This window comes from Salvelinus alpinus, chromosome 1 (genome assembly GCF_045679555.1).
Source record: "Salvelinus alpinus chromosome 1, SLU_Salpinus.1, whole genome shotgun sequence".
Taxonomy (NCBI): domain Eukaryota; kingdom Metazoa; phylum Chordata; class Actinopteri; order Salmoniformes; family Salmonidae; genus Salvelinus; species Salvelinus alpinus.
In genome coordinates, this window is record NC_092086.1 from 45,198,295 (window position 1) to 45,212,729 (window position 14,435).

At 42.2% G+C, this 14,435-nt stretch overlaps 2 protein-coding genes across 2 annotated transcripts; both read left to right on the top strand.

Annotated features, from left to right (window-relative positions):
* The first annotated feature begins 3,256 nt into the window (after nucleotides 1-3,256).
* Nucleotides 3,257-5,826, top strand: LOC139577503 (vascular cell adhesion protein 1-like). Its single transcript, XM_071404542.1, has 5 exons — nucleotides 3,257-3,423; nucleotides 3,975-4,241; nucleotides 4,415-4,747; nucleotides 4,868-5,119; nucleotides 5,373-5,826. Exons 1-4 carry the CDS (start codon nucleotides 3,372-3,374, stop codon nucleotides 5,116-5,118), a joined length of 903 nt encoding a protein of 300 aa, XP_071260643.1. The 5' UTR covers nucleotides 3,257-3,371; the 3' UTR covers nucleotide 5,119; nucleotides 5,373-5,826.
* A 4-nt stretch (nucleotides 5,827-5,830) lies between these two features.
* On the top strand, nucleotides 5,831-8,826 carry LOC139577500 (hsp90 co-chaperone Cdc37-like). Its single transcript, XM_071404527.1, has 8 exons — nucleotides 5,831-6,214; nucleotides 6,628-6,909; nucleotides 7,023-7,128; nucleotides 7,211-7,326; nucleotides 7,684-7,806; nucleotides 7,893-8,075; nucleotides 8,198-8,269; nucleotides 8,449-8,826. Exons 1-8 carry the CDS (start codon nucleotides 6,104-6,106, stop codon nucleotides 8,587-8,589), a joined length of 1,134 nt encoding a protein of 377 aa, XP_071260628.1. The 5' UTR covers nucleotides 5,831-6,103; the 3' UTR covers nucleotides 8,590-8,826.
* The last annotated feature ends 5,609 nt before the right edge of the window (nucleotides 8,827-14,435 follow it).

Consider the following 14,435-nt stretch of genomic DNA (forward strand, 5'->3'; position numbering starts at 1 on the left):
AACCCCAGATCAATGTAGTTCTCATCTTATTTGCGCCTCTTCGATGGTCCAACGTCCCTGTCTGCTGTTCTGTGCTTTCCCGGGTAAGGGGGCAGTAGCTCTTCGGCTGCATCAGATTCACATCTGTCAGTGTCCATGCTAGCTGGGCTAACAACAACTGTAGAATTACTGATGCTTGCATTGGATGTGCTCGTGGAAGCAGAACAACTTGTGTCGTTGACAGGTGCAGGTGTAGTACTGCTGGTAGTAGCAGTACTACCAGTAGAGCTGGTATGTGTCTCTATGGACGCGGGCCTTACTTTTTTTTTACCATTTATCCATTTTCGAGCAAACGGAATGAGCAGCAGCAACTTTTGGCTACATACAGACCGCTAGTGGAATTCCTGCGAGAGAGTAAAGGTTAATGTGATTGGATGTTAATTATTTGACTAGGCTACCTGTATTTGACATTGTGTTGTTATTTCGCTGAACACTGGATGGTTTAATTTTGTTTTTGGCATTGAAACGAGGCTACTAAGGAGGGAAAAAAACTCACCCAAATGTATAGCTCGAAAATGTAAATGGTTTGTTTGAAAATGTGAAGAATTTTTTGGCGGACAAAAAAAAATAAAAAAATAAAAAATAAATAAATATATATATATATATATATTTTTATCACATTTTTGTTTTGCATACCCCCGACGGCATTGCTCGCACCCCTGGGGGTTACGACATCCCGTTGCTATTGTACCCAGTTTGGGAATACCTGCTCTGAGTATTTAAAATGTAACTTGTGAAAAATATATTAAATATTTCAATAGGCTTTTTGTTTTGAAAAACAGTCATATCCTTAGGCCTAATGAATTATAGAAGAGACCCGAACACTCACTAAGTTGTTCATTTCAAAGAATCTCTCATAAGATTTGTTGTGTGATTTGCAGAACTTTATTTTTCTTGTACGTTACTCATATGAGTACCCTTGACAGCACCCTTCACAGCACCCTTGATTCTCAGTATTGTCAGTATGTTTGATGATAGCTTTAATCGTTTGTCTTTCACTTTCTCAACCTATATCTGTGGACCATAGGGAAGCGGACATGCATACCGACATGAACCCCATGGACACAGTCTCAGGGCTGTGAGGAGAGAAAGGCCACTAATGTGTTTTATCTATCTCAGGTATTTTAATAGGCTACACAATCATATCTCACCATAGGTGGCTCACATGGTCCTTTAAGAAGTTGCTAAACTGCGTGTTAAGTAGAAACAATTCCCTGAGATGATTTTGTTACTTGCCACTTCTTTCTGTTTTGACAAGAGTACAGTGGCACAGTTCTTCAATAGTTGTCTTTTTTTGTTGAATCACAATCAGAGATTTGGGTTTATTTTTTATAACAATTTTAAAACAAATTCATGCTAGATATTTCAAGGTATGTTTACAGTGTTAAGTGCAAAGTATGTTCAGTTCACATTGTGGCAGGGTAGCCTAGTGGTTAGAGTTTCGGACTAGTAACCGAAAGGTTCAAATCCCTGAGCTGTCCTTCTGCCCCTGGCCATCATTGAAAATAAGAATTTGTTCTGAACTGACTTGCCTGGTAAAATAAATACAATTTCACAGGGCTGGAATAGCATTGGTACAGTTGGAAATGGTACTTGTAAGGTGCACAGGGCTGGAATAGCATTGGTACAGTTGGAAATGGTGCTTGTAAGGTGCACAGGGCTGGAATAGCATTGGTACAGTTGGAAATAGTGCTTGTAAGGTGCACAGGGCTGGAATAGCATTGGTACAGTTGGAAGTGGTGCTTGTAAGGTGCACAGGGCTGGAATAGCATTGGTACAGTTGGAAGTGGTGCTTGTAAGGTGCACAGGGCTGGAATAGCATTGGTACAGTTGGAAATGGTGCTGCAACATTGGTTGAAAGTTTTGCATCGACAATGCAGGTGATGTTTACCATACATACACAGCATTCACTGTCAAACATCAACCAGTTATGCTCATTGAGTTAAAGTTTTGAAAGAATCCGTCTTTCACTGTGACATGTTCCTCTACTGTCTTTTGTATGCCATTGGGAACCTTTCTCTCATACATCACTGTAACACTGACACCTCCATACTAATCAGTGCAAACTAAGGTCAATTTAAAGAGAAGCATGAAAGTCCATCTGTTATCCTGCCTACAGTGGCTCATATAAATACTTCCTTTTTCAGAATTGAGTGTGTGTCCTTTTTGTGTCACTCGGGTTCATCCTGGTGAAGGGGACTTCTGCCTTGCCAAGAAACAGTTTGTGTGTGCAGCCTGACTGTTGCTATAACAACCTGGCTGCAGTGTAGACTTGTAAGGGCAATTTGCCAGCACATTTAGCCCTTGAGCAAAAGCATTTTATATTATACACACATGATCATTTTCAGAAACAAGTGTACAGTAGTGTACTTCCACAACAAACAAAGGCACGGGGTAGAAACACAAAATGGAGTCGACATACTGTAGACACTGAGGATTGGCAGCTGAGCCTTCTATAAATACACCCAATAAGCATCCAATTACTGAGCAATGTTTCTGGCAGCCTGGTCACGGCCGGTGCTGTTGTGCAGTGGTGGTACATTCTGATCACAGTGTGAGGCCTACACACTACATGCCGGACAACTCAAGTCCAACAATCCAACCTGCTGAGTCTTAACAAAGCATGGGGTCTCCAAGCAGTGTGCGTATGGGAATCAAACATGCCTGCAGAAAAGAGAGTAGAACTGCATTGTGAGTTCTCTCAAACCACCTATGTATATGAATCCACAGTCACACGGGAACTGTTTCGTTTGAGGTAAGTTAACACGGGTCATTGGGGTTTAATTTCAGATTAAAGAACTGAAAATTGTAACCGTAGTACTCTTCTGAAGTCATAGAACTCTATATGGGTATTTTATAAAAACAGAAAAGGGATGTCACCTGAATAGCTTGGGGTTGTGCTGCTGTAACAATACATGACAGCAAACAGAACTACAAAAGATCTAGGCTGTGATTCTAGGAGTAGGAATACATTTTGGGCTGAAATATATCATGGGTCTGCTATATTAACTCTCATTGAACATGAAAATACAGATTCTAACTAAACCACAAATAAATTATTAAAGAAAGAATTTCCCCTGTGGGATGTAGGCCTAATGAGTTGCCATTGAGGAGGTCTGGCCTTGATGCCTGTCAAACGTCCTTAGCCCCCTCTTCTCCCCCTCGGGGCCCTGCAGTCAGACACAGACTACGGTATGAGAGCCCTCGTTTGGTGAGGGAGGGCTTTTGTTAGTGATCACAGTTTACTTTGGAGTTGCCAAGCAGGACCAAGTCGGAATTCCACTCGCCTTTCAACTCCGACCATAGTGGACCTCAGCAAAGTCTGCAAAAAGATGGAAAACAACTTTCTAAAATGGATCCTAGCCTTTTGCATGTTCTGCACCGGTAAGATGTTACAAGAGACAACATTTTATTATTCATAAGATTTATATATTCTCTGTGGAGTCAAGGGTTATGGGACATCTGCAGTAGAGGCCCCCATTGTATCGACGAGTTTGTAGTTTGAAGACGTGTTTGGCAATAGAATCGGTCATATGTGGTTTTAAAGCTCTTTGGCGAAATACTCTTATATAATATTGAATTTATGAGTGTGTGAATTATTTACCTGTGCTTTGTCCACTGAAATTAAACGTGCAACCCAGAGATGATGGCAAAGTGGAACCTGCATCCCACCCAATCTTATATCCACAGTGATACAAACAGATCATAAACACCTGCTAAAGTCACACAATCAAATCACTGCAAGCAACATTCTTTGTATCTGTAAATGTGATTTTATTTAACAAATATCAATGTTGCGGATATGCCAGCAATAATAGACCTTTCTAATTAGATTACGTGATGATCATGATGATAGTGAAAAAGATAGTGAAAATGATGCGGATGAAGACAATGTAACGATGATGATAGTGATGATGATATTGTCCATGTCTCAGTGTCAGGTGAAGGATGCTCTCTGGAGCTGAAACCCTCCAGGGTGGTGGTGGGGTTTGGGGAGCCTGTGTCTGTCAGCTGTGAGGCCTCTCGCCCGGTGCGTGTCCTAGGCTGGGAGTCAGCCATCGGAGCAGCACACACCCAACAGGACCGTGCTGTCCAATGGAAGGTGGACAGCCTGATCGACTGGATCGAGGAGCCTATCTGCTATGGAGTCTTCTTCACTGCACCCAGACAGTGTGAGGAGAAACTCAACCTCATTCTTTACAGTGAGTCAACCTGGCCTAAATAAAGCTGGCTTTTTATCTTAGCACAATTTAAGGCAGAGCATGGCTGTAGTACATGCATCAGGCCATACTTCATAATAATGAATTCTATTTGTGACGACTACTACTAAATGTACGTGTTTTGCGTGACACACTAACCAGCTGATATTTCACAGAGACTCCAGACAGTGTCACCATCAGCTCAGCGAACCACACTGGTCCCATGTTGGAGGGGAAAGAGTACCAGCTGCTCTGTGATGTCCAGAACATCGCCCCTGTTCAATACCTCACCCTGAGGTGGTACAGAGGGCAGACTGAAGTTTACAACCACTCTTTCTCTGATCTGACCCCTGCCTCCCCTGTCCAAGTATCCTCCATCCTCCTGATCACCCCAACCAAAGCTGATAACGGAGCCCAGTACAAGTGCGTGGCTCAGCTGGAATTGGGACCAGAGGGACCACAACCACCTCCTTCAGTGACATCAGAGCCTCTCAACGTCTCTGTGCAATGTGAGCCTATCCACTCAACCCAACCATTAATAGTTTCATGAGAAACAATGAAATACAATTGTGTTTGTGTATTCGTTCATATGCAATATCCATCCCTTTCCCTTATACTTATTTTCTCAGACCCGCCATCCTTCCTCAGTCCTGAGGCTGAGACCCTGGACATCGGTGTGGGGGATGAAATCTCATTAAACTGCACGGCTACAGGAAGCCCCAGTCCTGTGTACAGCTGGCAGTCTTCAGATCCCAAAGAGAAGATGGAGGACCAACCTGTTTTTACCTCTTCCTCCTTGCTTCCAGGGACCTACACCTGCATTTCCTCTAATAAGATTGGCAAGAAGAGTAAGCAGTTCATCATCAAGACTAAGTCTTAAGGTAGGAGGACACAGTGAGGGGGCATTGTTAAATGCACACATTTAGAGGATAGAACTAGCACTCCCTACCATCACACTTGTTATAGAAGCCATTGTTCTTATTTGAAGGTACAAAGGGCCACATCGGAGGTATGTGACTTTTCCCACAGTGGAGTGTTGGCTTTACAAAACAAAAGTCCAAGTTTGGGGGATTAGCAGAGGGAATATAATATCAATATCAATTCTCTAATATCAATTGCACGGTTTTGTTACAGGTGTGAGAATGTCATCATTGTCAGCCAGACCATCGCACAGAAAAAAAGGAATCGCCTTACATTTTTAAAGACTTTGGTCATGTAATAGTTTATAGTAGCATATTATTGTGTTATGATTGATTCTTGTTGTTATTGCAACATAACGTATACTTTGATGTGTTTAAATATATATGTAGGGTATACAGTTCACTTTCAGTGTGGAGAACCCTAGAACGCGAGGTAATGTGAATAATTATATCCATTAATAAGCTATCCATTAACTTTATTTTGGAAATCTACGTTGTTGTTTATGTTCTTTCTTTTTTTACATGCATAAAAACACTAATAAAATGACAAATGTATATTTATATGGCCAGTTGGTTTTATTATTATCAATGATGGTAGGCTATTATTATTAAAACAACTAAATAATCTTTATATTTCTTTTTTTATAATAAAAATCTTATGCCCCACCCACATGCCTTTGCCTTGACGTTCTTCAATGACGAGTTTACGTAGAGACGTGGAAAACGTCTAAACGGAAACGTCTAGGGTTTTCTCCATAGCAAGCTAAAGCTACATTGTGCACTATTGTTGTTTAGCAATAGTAAATATATTAGCTACCGATATAATTTTTAACAAGGTTTGAAGTTAGATAGTTACGTTGTATCATTAGACTCACATCTGTTATTTTCACTTTTAACGTGCTCTTGCTGCAAGCAACGTTTTAGCCTGCTAGCTAGGTAGCTAGAATGACAAGTAGGATAGACTACAGCGTGTGGGACCACATTGAGGTTTCAGATGATGAAGATGACACCCATCCAAACATCGATACACCCAGCCTTTTCAAATGGAGACATGAGGTAACGTTATGTCGAACGTTTGGGGCGGCAGGTAGCCTAGTGATTAGAGTGTTGGGCCAGTAACTGAAAGGTTGCTAGATCGAATCCCCGAGCTGACAAGGTAGAAATCTGTCGTTCTGCCCCTGAACAAGGCAGTTAACCAACTGTTCCTAGGCCGTCATTGTAAATAAGACCCTGTTCTTAACTGACTTGCCTAGTTAAAGGTTTAAATAAATTAGAGTGATGTATTTGATAGCTTCTTGGTCTCTGTAAGTTAGCTAATTATCACATTATTAGCTAGCTTTCTAGATTTGCAGAATTTGTAAACAGCCTGCTATCGCAGATAAACGCAATGGAAAGATAAACATAACATTTGGCGTTGTTATCTTCGATGAGATCTCTTTGTCCTGACCCCTCTCCCCACCATCACCTAGGCGCGTGTGGAACGAATGGACCAGTTCATAAAGGCTGGTGAGGACCTGGAGAAGGGGCTAGCTGAATCTAAGCGCAAGTTGACTGAAGCACAGAAGAAGACAAAGAATCTGTCCAGTTCAGTCACGGACGATGCCAAAGCCGAGCTGAGCAAGGCACAGGCCGAGGAGAAGAGGCTGAAGAAGGAGGAGCGAGACTGGGAGAAGAAACTGGAGGACCACCGGCGGGAAGAGAAGAAGATGCCATGGAACGTAGACACACTCTGCAAGGAGGGCTTCAGCAAGGTGGGTTTAGTGTGTGGAACCATTGGTTCTCACTGGCTGCAGGTGATGGTTATTTGCTGATGCCACTTGACTTGCCCCACTCCAATCTCTCTCTTTCCTTCTGTCTCTCCTAGAGTGTTATGAATGTTAAGCCAGATGTGAAGGAGGAGACCGAGGAGCAGAAAGAGCAGAAACACAAGACCTTTGTGGAGAAGTATGAGAAAGAGATCAAACACTTTGGTGAGAGTCATTTCCCCATTCTTTGTTGTCCCCATTCTTTGTGGGTAGTTGTCATGGCCATGGTCTCTGTCTCTGTTGTCAGGTATGATGAAACGCTGGGACGACAGCCAGAAGTACCTATCAGACAACCCTCACCTGGTGTGTGAGGAGACGGCCAACTACCTAGTCATCATGTGCATTGACCTGGAGGTGGAGGAGGTGAGAGCAGAACCGTAATATGACAAACCTCACCACTAATAACCCATCAGGGATTTCATCCACTATACATTACCCCCGAGGACACTCATCAGGGCCATATTCAGTAGGGCACAGGGTAGCAAAATGTTATGAAACAGAAAACGATAGTGTTTCTTGTTGAACAAATCCAGGTAGTCCTTCCCTGTTTCTGTCCATTTTCTTATGTTTGGTGCATAAGGTTAGTAAGTGATCGTCTGATCCTCTTTATTTGCCCAAACATGCCTCAGTACGAAGTACACATGCAGTTGCCTTTTCTTGATACAGATGAGCATACACAAGGGTTAATGTCAGTGTCCTGTTGGTGTTTTCCTCCTGTAGAAGAAAGCGCTGATGGAGCAGGTGGCCCACCAGACCATAGTGATGCAGTTCATCCTGGAGCTGGCTAAGAGCCTTAAGGTGGATCCCCGCGGTTGCTTCCGTCAGTTCTTCGACAAGATAAAGGTTTGTTTGCGTGTAAAGGTAATACATTTCCCACTTGGACTCAATAGCAAAGCATATAGACTAACAGTTACATTTCCCTCGCTCAGACTGCAGATCAGCAGTATCAGGATGCCTTCAATGATGAGCTGGAGTCCTTTAAGCAGAGGGTGCGCGGCAGGGCCAAGATCCGCATCGAGAGGGCCATGAAGGAGTACGAAGAGGAGGAGAGACAGAAACGCCTGGGGCCCGGAGGACTGGATCCAGCCGAGGTGTATGAGTCCTTACCTGAGGTACAGGACATCTACTGCTGCACCTCCTCCATCATTTAGCACCGTTTTTCCATCATAATCATCATCATCCCTATCTCTGTTTTTGCAAGTTAGTGAAGCCATTTATTTTGTCCTTTTTGTAGGAGATGCAGAAATGTTTTGACGAGAAGGACATTGCCATGTTGCAGACTGTCATCACTAAGCTGGACCCAACGGTAGGTTACAAAACCAAATCCATTCCTGTGTTTCTTTTGTTATATTGTCTTCCACGTGCTCAGGGCAAGCATATGACAACATACATTGTACTACAAATGTAAAGGCACACTGAATAGTGACATAAAACCTGAAGTTGTTATAAACTGGTGCTCTGAATGTCATTGTTCCCACCCGTCAGGAGGCTAAGGTCCACATGAAGAGATGCATTGACTCTGGCCTCTGGGTCCCTAACTCACGGGCAGACGAGGGAGACGACAAGGAGGAAGAGGCTACTTATGAAGAGCTGAATAAGGAGATGGGCGAACAGAAGATAGAATGATTGACATGAATTGACTTTACGATGATGATATTGTCATCTATGTAGTCATCACTTCTATTGCTACTCCCAATGTTTTCATGAATTTCTCCTTAACGCTTTGGAACAATGTAACCTCTCTGTGGTGATGTCCACTCTTTGTGGACAACAATATCACACCAATATCACTTGCTGAATGCTCTTCTTTTTTTAAACAATTCTTGCTTGGGCCTTATTAGTAAAGCTGTATTCTTAAACGTGTGTGTGCCTGTACATAGTCTCTTTGTGTGTGTGTGTCTGTACACTGTGTCAGCCAGCCAATCTGTTGTCTACCTTGTATTTGTGTGCTTTCAGTTGCTGGGGAACATGGTTTCTCTTTTTCATTCAATAGTCTCACTACTGGTTCTACATGTATAGGGAAGGCATGGCAGGATTTCAGTTCTTGATGTGATAGAATTATACATAGTGACGTAACGTGGGATAGCCTAGTAACTGAGGTTGAAATTGGATCATATCAACATGTGACATTTTGAATCCAGTCCACTGGCCCCTTACGACCTTTTTGCTCATTGTTTTCTCTCCTTAATTTGACCAGCAGGTGTCACCTCACATCAACTTTTAAGTTGATGGAGAATCACTTTTGAGTATTATTTGCTATTAAAAATAACACTGTGGTTTACATGAGTCAGGATAGGGTGTTCTTGAATTTAGATTGATTAGAAATATTGTTAGATCGTTTCACCCGTCTTCCATTGCATAATAATGTTAAGTACAACAAACTATTATGGTCCAAACACACCAAGACAGTCGTGAAGAGGGCACGACAACACCTTTTTCCCCTGAGGAGACAAACGGTTTGGCATGGGTTCCCAGATCCCCAAAAAGTTATACAGCTGCACCATCGAGAGCATCCTGACTGGTTGCCTCACGGCCTCGTATGGCAACTGCTCGGTATCTGACCGTAATGCGCTACAGAGGGTAGTGCGTACGGCCCAATACATCACTGGGGCCAAGCTTCCTGCCGTCCAGGACCTATATACCAGTCGGTGTCAGAGGAAGGCCCAAAAAATTGTCAAACTCCTGTCACCCAAGCCATACTGGAGCACCAAGTCTAGGTCCAAAAGGGTCCTGAACATCTATCCCCAAGCTATAAGACTAATGAACAATTAATCAAATGGCCACCTGGACTATTTACATTGATCCCCCACTGCTGCTACTCACTGTTTATCATCTATGCATAGCCCCTTTCCCCTACCTACATGTACAAATAACCTTTACTAACCTGTACCCCCCGCACATTTACTCAGTACCGGTGCCTCCTGTATATAGCCTTATTATTGTTATGTAATTCTGTGTTACTTCTTTATTTTTACCATTTTATTTAGTAAATATTTTCTTAACTCTATTTCTTGAACTGCACTGTTGGTTAAGGGCTTGTAAGTAAGCATTTCACGATAAGGTCTACACCTACACTACCTTTCAAAAGTTTGGGGTCACTTAGAAATGGCCTTGTTTTTTTAAGGAAAATCACATTTTATGTCCATTAAAATAACATCAAATTGATCAGAAATACAGTGTAGACATTGTTAATGTTGTAAATGGCTATTGTAGCTGGAAACGGCTTATTTTTTTATGGAATATCTACATAGGCGTACCAAGGCCCATTATCAGCAACCACCACTCCAGTGTTCCAATGGCACGTTGTGTTAGCTAATCCAAGTTTATCATTTTAAAAAGGCTAATTGATCATTAGAAAACCCTTTTGCAATTGTGTTAGCTCAGCTGAAAACTGTTGTGCTGATTTAAAGAAGCAATTAAACTGGCCTTCTTTAGACTAGTTGAGTATCTGGAGCATCAGCATTTGTGGGTTCAATGACAGCCTCAAAATGGCCAGAAACTAAGAAGTTTCTTCTGGAACTTGTCTGTCTATTCTTGTTCTGAGAAATGAAGACTATTCCATGCGAGAAATTGCCAAGAAACTGAAGATCTCGTACAACGCTGTGTACTACTCCCTTCACAGAACAGTGCAAACTGGCTCTAACCAGAATAGAAAGAGGAGTGGGAGGCCCTGGTGCACAACTGAGCAAGAGGACAAGTACATTCGAGTGTCTAGCTTGAGAAACAGACGCTTCACAAGTCCTCAACTTGCAGCTTCATTAAATAGTACCCGCAAAACACCAGTCTCAACGTCAACAGTGAAGATGCGACTCTGGGATGTTGGCCTTCTAGGCAGAGTTGCAAAGAAAAAGCCATATCTGAGACTGGCCAATAAAAATAAAATATTAAGATGGGCAAAAGAACAGACACTGGACAGAGGACGATTGGAAAAAAGTGTTATGGACAGACAAATCTAAGTTTGAGGTGTTCGGATCACAAAGAAGAACATTCGTGAGACGCAGAAAAAATGAAAAGATGCTGGAGGAGTGCTTGACGCCATCTTTCAAGCATGGTGGAGGAAATGGGATGGTCTGGGGGTGCTTGGTGGTGCTAAAGTGGGAGATTTGTACTGTGTAAAAGGAATCTTGAAGAAGAAAGGCTATCACTCCATTTTGCAACGCCATGCCATACCCTGTGGATGGTGCTTAATTGGAGCCAATTTCTTCCTACAACAGGACAATGACCCAAAACACAGCTCCAAACTATGCAATAACTATTTAGGGAAGAAGCAGTCAGCTGGTATTCTGTCTATAAGGAGTGGCCAGCACAGTCACCGGATCTCAACCCTATTGAGCTGTCATGGGTGCCGCTTGACCATAAGGTACTGTAAGAAATTCCCATCAAGTAGTGATGGGTCGTTCGCCAACAAGTCGGCTCTTGTAGATGAACGTTGGGAGCCGGCTCGCATATCAGAAGAGCCAAATCTATTTATAAAAATCTACAAAAATTAAGATATGAGTAATCAAAATATTTAAATTATTAGAATTAACTAATTCAAAACGAAAGAAAATGTAGGCCTAAATGCTCAAGCGCACACACATTCGTTCTGACTGTCTGCTCAGACTAACAGCCTCACCTGTTGTTCCTGTCAATCAGACACGCAGTGTCAACCAATGAACCAAAGATGCGTGAGGGAGGCTCGAGCCAACTCACTCACAGTCACACACTTAGCTGCCGAGGAGGAGAGAGAGGAAGGACAGCTGTGAAAACAACAGCTGGAAAATGAGTCGGAAGCACAGTAGCATTTGGATGCATTTTAATAATGTAGACAATGTTAGAGCATAGTTTAGAATTTGCCAAAACAAAATCTCATATAAAGCCGGTTCTATGCACAGCTTGTCACGAGAATTTTCAATCCCAATGATAATAACTATCAATCAATAGCTTTGACCAATCCCCGAGGTTTGTAAGACCATGGGTATAATAATAATAATTAGGCAAAGACTCAGCTCATGCAAAAGGTTAGTACAGTTTATTCACGAGAACGTTCTAAGGTCAAGAATACAAAGACATCCATTTTATAGCTGCGCACATACTTCCACACAAACAGTAGATATCCTACGCACATACATACACACAAACAGTATGTGAGTTTTATCCTTCTTCATGGTTCTCACCACTGTGTATCCCTACCCAGCCAACAGTTCCATTCCCCCGAGATTAGAGAAACCTTGAGAAGTCCTCCCTGTCCTCATAAGTGTTCTCAATTCCTGCCAGGTCGGTTCAAACACAGTCTAACTGTTCTCGGTATCTTTCTTCAGTGGTCTGTTGTGTTAGCGACAATGCAGCGAACATAACCAAAGTCATGAAAATGTTTAAATGGACTGACCCATCATCCATGTCTTTCCCACACAATCAACCTGATTGTAAGAGATGCTCTGAAGATGAAGCTCACTGTGGACAAAGTGAAAGCAGCTGTGGAATACTTCCACAGGAGCACAGTAGGTGCTGAAAAACTCAAGTCTACACAACGCCAGATGGGGATGCCTGAGCTGAGGACTGAACAAGACTGCACTACAAAGTGGAATTCAACATTTTATATGTTGAAGTGGTTTCTTGAGTCCAAGGATGCCATCATCTCTACCCTGGTCATTGTCAATGCACCTATTGATGCTCTGACCAAAGAGGAATGGGAGATGGTGGAGGAGGTGTGCAGAGTCCTGGAACCCTTTGAGCAGGTCACTGTGGAGATCCATGGAGAGAGGTACAGTAAGCAGTTATTACTACATCATTATTTAATCCAGTATTATATATGTAGATGAGAATGTAGTATCAGTAGACAAAACATGAACCTGAACTAATAAGTTACTGTTCTCTCTTTTCAGCTATGTGACAGCCTCAAATTATACTCCTGTGTAAGGGTCTGCAGCGAATCACAGCCAGCCAACAGAGAGAAGCAAATGTAACCACAGGACATGTGACAGAGTTGATGGACACCCTATGTTCATCAATGGACAGAAAGTTCCACAGAATGGAATATAATCACGTGCTATCAGAAACCGCTGCACTTGACCCCAGGTTTAAGAAGTTAGCCTTCAGTGATGCCAGAGCGATTGATGAGGCTCTTCAAAGAATAACCTCAGCAGCAGGGAGGGACAGCCCCAGCAGTCAGCTGACTCAGGCACCAGGGCAACAGGAAGAAGAGGGATCAGATGGAGCAGAAGCACCAGCAGCAGTAGTGCCACAAACATCTGCTGGATGCTGTTTGATGAGAGGGCAACTGGGGATGCAGCACGAAGGAATCCCTCAGCAGATGCCATAAATGGAGGTCCGATCCTATTTGGAGGAGCCCCCCCTCCAAAGATCTGCAGATCCTCTGAGCTGGTGGAAGAACAAGGCCTCTGTCTACCCACAGCTTACTAAAGTCATGACAGGGAGACACTGCATAGTGGCCACAGCCGTTCCCTCTGAGGGTCTTCTCGAAAACGGTACAAATAATTACTGAGAGAAGAAACCGCATCAGCCCCTCGAAAGTGGGGCAGCTTGCATTTCTGAACGCAAATCTCTCATAAAAGCAAAATATGGTCAGCATTGCTGTGTGCTGCTCGTTATAACATGGCAATAAAGAAGAGAAAAGAGGGACCAGTTTAATGTTTTAAGTGGGATGCTGCAGTTTTGCACATTGTTATTTATTTTTCTTTGATATGGTGCAATATTATATTATTCTGTTCAGATTGTATTCGTTTTGAATGGTTAGATTTATATGCACTTTGTTATTATACATTAAAAATGTATACTTTAAATGAAAATGTTTAATAGCATTCTTTTTCATAACAAACCATGCATTTTTAAATACATTGTGGTTAAGGTGGAGTATGATTTCATTTAATAATTTAATTCGAATTGTTTTAACACCAATCATAGTCAAACTATCGCAAACTGTTTGACTTGAAAAAATACAAAACATGTTTTTTTTAAAGAGCCGTTTGGGAGCCAAAAGAGCCAGCTCTTTTTGGTGAGCTGAGCCGAACGAGCCGGCTCACTGAAAAGAGCCGGAAATGTCCGTCGCTACCACCAAACCAATCCAATTTGTGAGAGGTGCTTCAAGGAAGCATGGGGTGAAATCTATTCAGATTACCTCAACAAATTGACAACTAGAATGCCAAAGGTCTGCAAGGCTGTAATTGCTGCAAATGGAGGATTCTTTGATGAAAGCAAAATTTGAAGGACACAATTATTATTTCAATTAACAATCATTATTTATAACTTTGTCAACGTCTTGACTAAATTTCCTATTCATTTTGCAACTAATTTCATGTATGTTTTCATGGAAAAAAATGACATTTCTAAGTGACTTAACTTTTCAATGGTAGTGTATTTCTTTAACGGCAATGTTGGTTAAGGGCTTGTAAGTAAGCATTTCACGATAAGGTCTACAACTGCTGTATTCGGCGCATGTGATAAATACGATTTGATTTGATCTATCCCACAAG

Bases quoted from the DNA above. Each gene is read 5' to 3' on its own strand.
- LOC139577500 (XM_071404527.1), top strand. From the start codon at position 6,104: ATGACAAGTAGGATAGACTACAGCGTGTGGGACCACATTGAGGTTTCA. The intron at 6,910-7,022 runs GTGGGTTTAGTG...TGTCTCTCCTAG, and splicing joins GCAAGGAGGGCTTCAGCAAG to AGTGTTATGAATGTTAAGCC. The intron at 7,129-7,210 runs GTGAGAGTCATT...CTCTGTTGTCAG, and splicing joins GAAAGAGATCAAACACTTTG to GTATGATGAAACGCTGGGAC.
- LOC139577503 (XM_071404542.1), top strand. From the start codon at position 3,372: ATGGAAAACAACTTTCTAAAATGGATCCTAGCCTTTTGCATGTTCTGC. The intron at 4,242-4,414 runs GTGAGTCAACCT...GATATTTCACAG, and splicing joins ACTCAACCTCATTCTTTACA to AGACTCCAGACAGTGTCACC. The intron at 4,748-4,867 runs GTGAGCCTATCC...TTATTTTCTCAG, and splicing joins TCTCAACGTCTCTGTGCAAT to ACCCGCCATCCTTCCTCAGT.